The following is a 12,166-nucleotide window of genomic DNA, read 5'->3' on the forward strand; positions in this document are numbered from 1 at the left end:
AAATATATTTCCGAGTTTAACTTCTGGCCCATTTGGCTTTGTAGAAAGTCTCTGATGGAGCATTAAGGTGACATTTTGTAAAAGGAGCAAATTTTTCTTTTTCTTTCTTTTCTTTTTTTTTTTCGAGAGTCTGTCACCCAGGCTGGAGTATGGTAGTGTGATTTCGGCTCACTGCAACCTCCACCTCCCAGGTTTAATCTGTTCTTGTGCCTCAGCCTCCTGAGTAGCTGGGATTACAGGTGCCTGCCACCACGCCTGGCTAATTTTTGTATTTTTTGTAGAGATGGGGTTTCGCCGTGTTGGCCAGGCTGGTCTCAAACTCCTGATCTCAGGTAATCCACCTGCCTTAGCCTCCCAAAGTGCTGGGATTACAGGTGTGAGCCACCGTGCCCAAAGGGCCAAATTTTTCTGTTATGATTTGAAAACTAGAAATGTATCTAAAATTATGCTACTGCCAGTGAACCAAGGGAAGTGACTGATAATGATGTTAAAGTTTATTCTCTTTGTGGGGTAAGTTCTGCAAGTGTATAGTCCTATTCTGTGAAATAGTTCTTTGTTTTATTAGGGCTGAAACTACTGCTTTTTATTTTAAAGAAAAGGCCCGTAAATCTAGGAATCTAGTATTTGGTGAATGAGCCTATGCTCATGATTTTTGTAGATTTAGAGTTTGACAAGATCCTGTAATTTAGTTTCTTTAAGCACAGCAGTTACTGGCTTACAACCCAGGCTAACCTGAGCCTTCTAGAGTCATGCTCTTTTTTTTTTTTTTCCTAATGAACTTTAAATTTTGGAGTGATTTTAGATTTATAGAAAAGTTGCAGAGAGCACAGTTTTCCATTCCCCTTCGCTGTTTTCCCTTTTTAACATATTACATTACCATGGTACATCTGTCAGAACTAAAAAACCAACATTGGTGCATTATTAACTCCAGACTTTATTTGGGTTTCACCAGTTTTTCCTTTCTGTCACTGGATCCAATCTAGGGTATCACGTTGCATTTAGTTGTCATGTTTTCAGTCTCTCTGGTATATGAGTTTGTCAGTCTTGCCTTGCTTTTTATGACCTTGACATTTTTGAAGAATACTGGCTAGATATCCCGCAGAGTGTCTCCCAACTTAGGTTTGTCTGATGCTATTCTCGTGACTAGACTGGACAAATGAGTTTTTGCAAAGAATAACACGGAGGCATAATGCTTTTGTCATCACATTATATTGGGGGTACATGATATCCATGTGATATCACTATTGATGTTAACCTTCACTTATTTAAGATAAGTATTTGCCAGATTTCACCACTGTAAAGTTACTTTTTCCCTTTTCCTACTCTATTCTCTGCAAGTATAGACTCATGCCCTTTTTACTTTGCTGTTTGTGTGCATATCTATCTATTGGTTTTTACATTCTTACTAAGCCTTAAATTTTTCTGTCAGGTAAGTTCTTAGACTGAAAGTGGCTTAAGCTTTTGTCAGTAATATTTGTTTGGGTCTTCATTATGTGAAGAGTGTTTGGCACTTAGAGATGTATAGAGGAGCTGTTTTTGTGTGTATTAGTGTGTGTCACATTGTATTAAAATTAACTGTTTACATATTTCCTCCTCCTATTGGGTCGTAAAACTGAGCACGATCTTTTCCCTTTTTTTTTTTTTTTGAAACAAAGTCTCACTCTGTCGCCCAGACTGGAGTGCAGTAGTGAGATCTTGGCTCACTGCAACCTCCACCTGCTAGGTTCAAACAATTCTCCTGCCTCAGCCTCCAGAGTAGCTGGGTTTATAGGCACCTGCCACCATGCCCAGCTAATTTTTGTATTTTTAGTAGAGACAGGGTTTCACCAAAGTCTTGGGCTTTGCCCAAGAATTAAAAACCCTCCAGGTGATTCTCATGGTGACTAAAATTTGAGAAATACTGCCTAAAAGCATGGAAAATGAAAAAATATCAGAGAAAGTGGGCAGCTGTTAGTAACTGATTGCAACAGTAAAATTAAATCCCCTCTTTCCCTCCTGTCTCAGGAATTTGATACTTTTATTATTCTTATTAATAAAATTTTTTATACTTCTACTTTGAAATAAAAAGACATTCTAAATGCTTCTTCCTTAAGTGTCTCTTTCTATGTAAATGCACTTGCTAGTATGTTTCAGTTTGACAACTAGTTAATAGCCAGATTTTTTTTGGTGTGTGTGTGAATGTGGTGCATTTGATTTAATTGCTTTTGTTTCAGTGGCATACTTTTAATAGGAATAAGTACAATATAATAAGAAAAGAAAATCACAACCCAGCAGTATTAAAAGTATTCTGTTCACTTTTGCTCTTTTATTTGGAGGTATAAGTTTTGGCTTTAGTTTTGCCAGGGAAACTATTTTCAAGGCAACACGAAATTAATAATATATATTTTTAACTTTCATAAAAATGTGTTGTCTATTGGCAGCAGATGGCTAACATTGCTTTTTCGCTTCTAGTGTCCACTTTTCCAGGAAATGACTCCCATCTGCAGCAAGAGAAGTGCTGACTGTTAATGTGTACACTAGGCACTTCTCTTAGCTCAGTGCCATTCTGACAGTTTCACAGTACATATATTGTGAATTTGGTTGGAAGTGTATGTTAGTCAGATTGTTTTCTTTCTGGAGTTTCAGGCTTTTGGAAATAGAAAGTTTATGTGTTTCTAAAACTGAAATTGAATTCTTCCAGGTTGGCTAGTGAAAAAGGAGAGGAGAATTCTTGGTTAAGTGTGGTTCCTGGACAAACAGCATCAGCATCATTCGGGAACTTGTTAAAAATGCAAATTCTCAGGCCCAACCTTGCTGGTTAGAAAATTCTGAGTGCAGGGGCCAGAAATCTGTGCTTTATCATGCTGTCCAAGTAATTCTGATGCCTGCTAAAATTTGGGTACCAATGGGTTAAGGTTTAGTTTTATCGGTTGTAAAGGACAGCGTGGTATTGTAAGATTACATATGTACTGCTAATAAAGCTGATCAAATTTGGAAAAAACAAGAGCTTTGTAGCCAGAAGATCTTGGTTTGAACCCCACTGTATCACTTCTTAAAAATATTATATTGGGCAAGTTACTTAGCATCTTAGCTTCAGTGTGTTCATTTGTAAAATGAGATTAGTAATCCTGGAAATCAGTGATGAATGTTGTTGCATTGAGTGCTCAATAAATACTGATTTGAGGGGTTGGGTGTGGTGGCTTATTTGATCCCAAAAGTTTGATACCAACCTGAGCAACATAGTGAGACCCCCATCTCTGCAAAACATAAAAAAATTAGCCAGGCATGGTGACGTACGCATGTAGTCACAGCTACTTGGGAAGCTGAGGTGAGAGACTCACTTGAGCCTGGGAGGTTGAGGCTGCAGCAAGCTGTGTTCTCGCCACTGCATTCCAGCCTGGGCAACAGAGTGAGCCTTTGTCAATAAATTAATAAATAAAATAAACAAATTAAATAAATATATAAATAGATGTGAAAGCCCCACAAAACTTAATATATGATTATATGCAAATTTTCTCTGGAAGAAAAAATTTAACAAGAGACTGGGCACAGTGGCTCACACCTGTAATCCCAGCATTTTGGGAGGCTGGGGTGGGTGGATCGCTTGAGCTCAGAAGTTGGAGACCAACCAGCCTGGGCAACATGGCTAATCCTCATCTCTTTAAAAAAAAAAAAAATTAGCTGGGTTTGGTGGCGTTTACCTGTAGACCCAGCTACTTGGGAGACTGAGGTGGGAGGAAGGCTTGAGCCCAGGAGACGGAGGTTTTAGTGAGCCAAGATTGCGTCACTGTGCTGGGCAAAAAACCAACCAAAAAAAAAACAAAAAGAAAGAAAAATTTAAGAAACATGCAAGCTTTCTTTTCGTGGTTGCTGGACTCTTTCTAGAGGTTCCAAGTTAGTTTGAGTGATTTCATATGCTAAAAGATAGTTATGGAAAACTTTCATGCTCTGAAAGTGTTGACGGTACCTTGAATGCTTTAAAATGAAGAGAATATATTCTGGGACAGTCTGTATGCAAATTTTTCCCATTTTGTGCAAGTGCTTTATGTATTAAAAATACTTGTCATGGTTCAAGAATCAATATAAGAAGATATACAGTGAAAAAAATCTCATTTCCACCCCTGCTCTCAATTGCTCCATTTATCCCTATTCTATGACTAATTTTCTTAATTTCTTATTTATCTTAGAATTTCTTTTTTTTTCTTTTCTTTCTTTCTTTCTTTTTTTTTTTTTTTGAGATGGAGTCTCTCTCTGTTTCCCAGGCTGGAGTGCAGTGGCACAATCTCAGGTCACTGCAGTCTCCACCTCCCAAGGTCAAGCAGTTCTCCTGCCCCAGCCTCCCAAGTAGCTGGGATTACAGGCATGCGCCACCACGCCTGGCTAATTTTTTTGTATTTTTAGTAGAGATGGAGTTTTACCATGTTGGCCAGGCTGGTTTTGAACTCCTGACCTCAGGTGATCCACCCATCTCAGCCTCCCAAAGTGCTACGATTACAGGCGTGAGCCACCACGCCCAGCCTATCTTAGAATTTCTTAATGCATATATAAACAAATATAACTAATTATTTCCTCCTTACCACAAAAGATAACCCACTAAACACACTGTTCAACACTATACTTTTTCATAGTTAACAGTTTATCTTGGATACCTTTTCACTATGAGAGCTCCATGATTCTTTTTTTCCTGGTTAGTATTATTCAAGGCTATCCACAACAAACTGCATCCAATTTAAGTATATAATTTGATGAGTTTTGGCAATTATATGTCTGAAGGCACCACCACAGTTAAGACACACAATGTTCTTTGTGATTTTTTTAATGCTTTATAGTATTTCATTATATGGATATACCATTTTTAAAAATAATTTTTTTACCTTAACTTCCCAGTGTAGAGTATACCATAATTTTTTAAACCAGGTTTTGTAGATGGGCATTTGGGTGCTGATACAAACAGTGCTGCGATTAATAATCTTTTTCATACAGCATTTCATATGGATAGATTCCCAGATGTGGGATTGCAGAGCCGAAGGGGAAATACATTTGCAATTTGGTAGATATTGCCAGTTTGCCCTTCATAGGGGTGGTACCAATTTGAGCATGTTAGGGGAAGAAAAATAATTTTTCCTATACCCTTTTAAGTTCTTGGCTGAGAACCCTGTAACAAAAGATAAGAGAAAAACAGAAGTTTATTAACATGTGTATTTCATATATACATGGAATAAACTCAGGAAAGGAGTAACTGTCAAATAGATGGCTTACAACTCAGGTTTGCTCTTGTTCCTGCTCTTGCCATGTGACACGTCTGCACCCCCTTTGCCTTCTGCCATGATTGGATGCTCCCTGAGGCCTCACGAGAGGCAGATGCTGGAGCCATCTTGGTACACCCTGCAGAACTGTGAGTCAGTTAAGCCTGTTTTCTATATAAATTACCCAGCCTTAGGTATTTATTTATAGCAATACAAAAACGGACTAAAATACAGCCCCCCCAGTGTGGCCTTTCCATCCTAGGAGCTGCCCAGGAGTGCCCTGGCTCCTGCAGGGCAGCAGTTGGGAGCCTTATGTCCCACGTTGTGCCCAATCCTTCACCACAGCTAGCTGAAGCCCAAAAATACCAGAACACATCCTCTCCAAATTCTGAGCTATTAGGAATACCTCCTTGGCCATCTCTTGAGTGATCCAGTGAGAAAGAGAAGAAGAGCAGCATCTGACATCCAGCCATGGGCCAGGCACTCACAGCAAGGCTGTGTAATTTTCCTACTGAATCTTCAGTGGAGCCTCCCTTATGCCTTTTCGACACCCTGGAATCAAGACAAGCTGCCCTGCACTTGGAGTTTTTTGCATGTCTGACAACCATGGCTTCCTCCTGGACTTGTTCGTGTGGTCCCACCCAGAAGCCATTCAATGCACAGGAGGACAATTTCCCGTACCCCAAGATTGCACCCTCAGCCAGTCAGCAACAAGCACCCATTGCCTAGCCACCCCCACCCCTTCCCCAAACTGAAAAACCCTAGCCCCCAAATTCTTGGGGAGATTGATTTGAGTAATAACTCTATCTTCTGTGTGGTGTGGCCAGTTTTGCATCAATTAAACTCTTTCTTTACTGCAAAAGAAAAGAACTTACCCTAATATAGCATCTTTAACAAAGAACAATGATTTTTTTAACTCTTATTTTAGGTTCAGGGGTACATGTACAGGTTTGTTGTATAGGTAAATTGCATGTCACGGGGTTTGGTGTGCAGATTATTTTGTCATTCATTTAATAAATGATAGGTAGTTTTTTGAACCTCTTCTTCCCTCCACCCTCACATTGGCCCCATGTCTGTTGTTCCCTTCTTTGTGACCACATTTACTCCATGTTTAGCTCACACTTAGAAGCAAGAACATATGGTATTTGTTTTTCTGTTCCTGTGTTAGTTTGCTTAGGATAATGGCCTCCAGCTGTATCCATTTTGCTGCAAAGGACATGATCTTGTTTTTTGTGGCTGTGTAGTATTCCATGGTGTATATGTACCACATTTTTTTTAATCCAGTCTACCATTGATGGGCATTTAGGTTGATTCCATGTCTTTGCTATTGTGAATAGTGCTGTGATGAACATATGTGTGCATATGTCTTTATGATAAACAATTTATATTCCTTTGGGTATATACCCAGTAATAGGATTGCTGAGTCATTGATAATTCTGCTTTGAGTTCTTTGAGAAATCACCAGACTTTTCTACAATGGCTGAACTACTTTACATTCCCACCAGCAGCATTAAGTTTGTTATGTAATTCTTCTGGCGACACCTCTAGGCTGATAAGGGTCTGAATTCATTTTGGGCAGGAACCGTTATCCTTCCTTGTAGAGAGGGCAAGAGGGATACCTTTGTAAATTTATATCCTGCTTTTAGGCATATAGAAGGAGGGCAGAGAGCTTTTATTTATTTATTTTTTTTTTTGATGCTACTACTTCTCAGTTGCTTTCAGTTCAAAATAATCCTTATGCCAAAGTGGAATGTTTTGGGGTAGCATGCTACCGCTCAGCTCCCACCAGCAGTGTAAGAGAATTTCTCCACAGTTTAGCTAACAAAGTATATTATGAAACTTTGAGTTTTTGCCAGTTAGGTAGAAAATGGTATTTCAGTATAGTTTTAACTTACAGTTTTCATCTGAGATTGGGCATTTTTTTTATGTTAAAGAATGGACCATTTAAGGGATTTGCTTGTCTGTAAAATATCTCTTCAAACTCTTTTTCCATTTTTCTGTTGGACTTTTTTTTTTCTGTTAATTTTTAGGAGCTCTATATATTAGGGAGAGTACTTCTTTCTTTGCAAATGTTGTCTTCTCAAATTGTTTGCCTTTGACATTGCAAGAACTTTAGTTGAAGGGTACGTCTCTAAATTTTTACTAAGGATATCTTCCTAAAAATTTCTTAGTTTTTATTTCTTTCTTTTTCTCCCTCCTTTCATCCCTCCCTCATTTTCCTCTTCTTTCCCTCCCAGCCCAATTTCTTAAAAAAGGATTTGAGAGCCTGACGATGATTTATCATTGAACAATAATCAATTCAGTGGGTGGATGTTAAGTGCTTTTAATATATATGACCCTGGTTCATTTATTTTGAAGGCCATGTTTTTGGTATACTGTGCACTGGAGAAAGAACCTGTGCCAATGTCCTTGCCTCCAGCCTTGGTGCCACCATCTAAGAGAAAAACGGTCAGTATATCAGGCTCTGTGCGGTTGATCCCCTCTTCAGCATCAGCCAAGGAATCTTACCACTCCTTACCATCTGTAGGCATTTTACCTATCAAAGCACCATTAAGACAGGTATAGATTTATCAGTGTTAAAGGATTTTTTTTTAACAAAGTGCATGGCATTTAACAGTTTACTATTTGACAAAGATAGAGCAATTAAAAGGATAAAAATTTTAGAGCACCATCTGGTTGAACCTGCATAATGTGATACTCCAGAGAAGACAGATATTCCTTCTACATTAGGCCTTGGGTCATATGGATGTTTTATTGGCTTTATTTTGATCTCCCTGGAATTAAAGTTAGAAATGGAAGATGCTCCATGCTAACATGGCATGTTTGCCCTGGCATAATTAATAGTTGTTTTTATTTTTGTTTAATACCTAGTTAACTCTTGATTCTTTGGGATCAAATTATTGAATTCTGGGTTGTCCAAGGCTTTTTATTTTCTGCCCCCAGCCTGCCTCTTGTCAGATTGAGTAAAGGAAGATAATGACAGGATATGCAAATCAGCCAGTTTGGCTATGGTTAACACTGCTGGGTCAAACTATAAAAAATAAAGATTGAGAATTATCTGAGTATTTTGTTTATACAGACTTTCAGTTACCTATATTAATGTGGGCATTAGTAAGTCAAGAGTTAACTATATTTGAATTTACTCATTTCTTAAAAAAAAGTAAAAATGTGCACCTATGGATAAGTCCTAACTGACCTGTATTTTCTTCTGTTATTTTCTCTTCACCACAGCATTTTGATTGAGATGTCATATGGAAGTGACACATTGTTGCTCTGAGTTAGTAGGGTAGAATTGTTCAGAATTTGTGATGGATATTGTAATGGATTGAAAGAGTGACACTTCAAAGTTTGTTTCATTTTGGCAGAAATACTGTTTTTTTCCCCCCTGTAGTGGGTTGTATCCCCTGCAGAAAAAGCTAAATATGATGAAATCTTCCTGAAAACTGATAAAGATATGGACGGATTTGTGTCTGGATTGGAGGTCCGTGAAATATTCTTGAAAACAGGTTTACCTTCTACCTTACTAGCCCATATATGGTAAGACTTTATTTGAATTGATTTTTTAAAAATATGGTTTTGTATCAATTCCAGTTTCTGCATTTTGATTTTTAGTCATTTGTAAATAGGACAGTTTTTGTTTCAGAATTTTTTATAGAGAAAATCAGAATCTGAAGAATTCTTCTGGCTAATGGACAAAAGCTTGAGAATGGGTTACCTGAAGCTTTATAAGATTGACAGCATCCGCTGGGCATGGTGGCTCACGCCTGTAATCCCAGCACTTTGGGAGGCCGAGGTGGGTGGATCACCTGAGGTCGGGAGTTTGAGACCAGCTTGGCCAACATGGTGAAAAGCTGTCTCTACTAAAAATACAAAAAATTAGCCAGCCATGGTGGTGTGCGCCTGTAGTTCCAGCTACTCGGGAGGGTGAGGCAGGAGAATTGCTTGAACCTGGGAGGTGGAGGTTGCAGTGAGCTGAGATCACGCCATTGCACTCCAGCCTGGGCAACAAGAGTGAAACTCCATCTCAAAAAAAAAAGAATGACAGTGTCACTTAATTGTTATTAGAATGTTAAAACCCAGCTTCTGTTTATATCAATTAAACTTAAAATTTTCAGAGAGAATCCAGATATCTGAAATTTAAACAATGTAAAAAACAGTATCTTCAAGGCATACCTGCATAATTTTATAGTGTATATGTGTACTTTCATACCTTCACATAGGAATAACATACTTGGTCCTTGAAAAGGCAAACCCTAGTGTCTTTAATGAATTTCACAGAAAATGAGATAATGTGTATGAAAATGCTTTATAGTTTGTCTGCTGCCAATCCACCTAACGATACCAGAGGTTATCTTCAGGTTTTCAAGAGGCAGAAACCTCACAAGTGGGACCACATGGTTGTAAAGAGAAACTTAGAAAAGAAGGGAGGCAGACAGTAAGTAGATCTGCCTTAAAAGAAACAAGAACTCAAGACTGGGAAAGATTAAATATGCATAACTAGTAGTAGCTGCAACTATTGAGTGCCTAGGGTAGGCACTATACTCAATAAATGGCAGTTGTCACGGGCTTAATGTTATGCCTAAACTTTTTATATATCCTGTCTTTAATTCTCATAGTAATTTTGCAAGATGGGTGTTATCATCTCCACTTTATAGATGAGGAAACTAAGGTTTGGAGAGATTAAAAAACTTAGCCAAGGTTATAAGAAGAAATAAGTAGAAAAGCTGGAATTTAAGATCTATGTGACATGTAGTCTTTTTACTTATGTAGTCTTTTCATCAGGCCCTACTGGCCTTCAGTGCATTAAGCAGATCAGGATTTCAGAAAGCTGAGCTTTTTTTTTTTTTAATTACAGAAAAAGAAAGTAGAGTAAAATCTTTGCAGTTTCTCTTCAAGTGATTGTGTAAAGCTTTCCAGATTGCTGCCTTTTCCTCACATGTGATTTCCATTTGCAGCTGTTCATTCTGCTTTGGCTTGGTGATCCTTGTATCCTCCTACTCCAAGAGTTGCAGGAGGCATAGCAATATCAAAATTGTGCTTGTTTTAGAATCCTTCTAATGCCACCAGTGAATCAAATTTGTTGAGACTTAGGTTTTATCTTTAATATCTTTTAATGTTAAAAATGTTGGGTGTAAGGAATGTTAGGATTGTTTGGCCCACCACAACTTTTACTGTATAGTGGTTCTGAAAATTGGTAAGAAAACACAAAGTGTAAACCCAGGTTAGAGGCTCCTGCTCAGCACCAGGGTGAGCATTCTCTTTTTACCATCTTAGATGATCTACCTTTTCGAACAGTTGAGTGAGTTTTTAATAACCTGCAAGTTGGTGTGACTGTCTTTTTAAATTCACCTCATTATTTTAAAAAAGCTGCATAGTGGTACTTTTTCTCTGGACTTTTTGCAGTTATGGCACTTATATACCATTCATTTTGTTTATTTGTGCAGGTCGTTATGCGACACAAAGGACTGTGGGAAGCTTTCAAAGGATCAGTTTGCCTTGGCTTTTCACTTAATCAGTCAGAAGTTAATCAAGGGCATTGATCCTCCTCACGTTCTTACTCCTGAAATGATTCCACCATCAGACAGGGCCAGTTTACAAAAGGTAAGAAAGCTTAAAAGGAAACCTGAATGTATTAATTTCAAAGGAACAATACTATGTCGAATTACAGATTCAATTTGGATGAAATAGAAGAGAAAATGTATCTGGCTAAGAGCAGAACAGTGTACTGTTTGTGGTTTAGTTTGTGCCTATAAATATGCTGGAGTGCCTTGTATAACATCCTTGGCCAGTAGCTTGTTTACCCCATTCATTAAACATGACAACTATATTTCCAGTCTTAAAATTGGAAAATGTGGGCTTATTTTTCCTTTCCTGGATTTGTGAATTAAGTTTTATGAATAGATTATAAAAGGAAAGCTATAAAAATTAAATTATTGTGTTTCACTTGATGATTCACTCTTACATAAAATGATACAGATTTGAAAACAGAATCTTACATATGATGGTTGCTTGGTGTCAGTTTTACATCAAAAAAGCCTCCAAGGAAAACATTATGTTGAGGATGTATCTGTGCGGTTTTTGCCATAGGTGACCTTTTGTTCCTGAGTATACCACTGAACTTCATATTTGAATAGCTAGAAGTGGGTTTTACCTAGTTTTGGTTTCTGGACAGCAGTGAGAATTTTCAAAACTTCATTGTTTTAGTCATGCCTTGATTTTTCTCTCCTCATGTAGAAACCCTTCCTAGTGTGATGCATTTGCAATATCTTGGCCTTTAATAGACCTTTGAAAGGACTGGCATACCATAGTGGCTATTTGCCTTTAAAAATAAATACTTTGTATTTTTAAATCTCTTATGGCCTATAAAGTATAATCATGGCTGTGGCGATTTTTCAGGGTTGTTATACAGTAATAAGAGTTGTCAAATGTGTGGTATGAGGAGAGCTCTTTAAAATATCATAGAATATTTAGGGTTTTGCATTAATTTTGTCACATGGTCCTTAAAAATCCCATTTTAAAAAGCTTAATAAAAATCAAATTGGGACCAAGCACCGTGGCTCACACCTGTAAACCCAGTATTTTGTGAGTCCGAGGTGGGAGGATCACTTGAGGCCAGGAGTTCCGGGGCAATATAGAAAGACCCTGTCTCTACAAAACAAAAACAAAAAAATTAGCCAGGTGCGTTGGCGTGTACCTGTAGTTCTAGCTACTCGGGAGGCTGAGGCAGGAGGATCACTTGAACCCAGGAGTTTGAGGTTGCAGTGAGCTAAGTAAGATCCAACTGCTACACTCCAGCCTGGGCAACAGAGCAAGACCCTGTCTCTTAAAAAAAGAAAGAAAGAAAGAAAGAAAATTGGATTTTTTTGGTAAGCTAAATGGAATTTATAGCTACCAGGTATGGAGAGTTGCTTATAGAAGTTTTTGTCCTTATTTGTAATAAA

The 12,166-nt window shown here is 38.0% G+C and overlaps 1 protein-coding gene across 4 annotated transcripts in view; it reads left to right on the forward strand.

The window, feature by feature from the left end:
- The window catches only part of EPS15 (epidermal growth factor receptor pathway substrate 15), a 164,529-nt gene that overhangs the window by 63,944 nt on the left and 88,419 nt on the right, over positions 1 to 12,166 (forward strand). For 2 of the 4 annotated variants that reach the window (XM_031014168.3, XM_063698780.1), the window contains exons 9-11: positions 7,584 to 7,673; positions 8,617 to 8,762; positions 10,670 to 10,826. In XM_031014168.3, the coding sequence (XP_030870028.1) occupies positions 7,584 to 7,673; positions 8,617 to 8,762; positions 10,670 to 10,826 (393 nt within the window). Of the gene's footprint in view, positions 1 to 7,583; positions 7,785 to 8,616; positions 8,763 to 10,669; positions 10,827 to 12,166 lie in introns of all 4 variants that reach the window. The other 2 variants (XM_063698773.1, XM_031014169.3) reach the window with 2 other exon arrangements.

Source organism: Gorilla gorilla, chromosome 1 (genome assembly GCF_029281585.2).
Source record: "Gorilla gorilla gorilla isolate KB3781 chromosome 1, NHGRI_mGorGor1-v2.1_pri, whole genome shotgun sequence".
In the NCBI taxonomy this organism is placed as follows: Eukaryota; Metazoa; Chordata; class Mammalia; order Primates; family Hominidae; genus Gorilla; species Gorilla gorilla.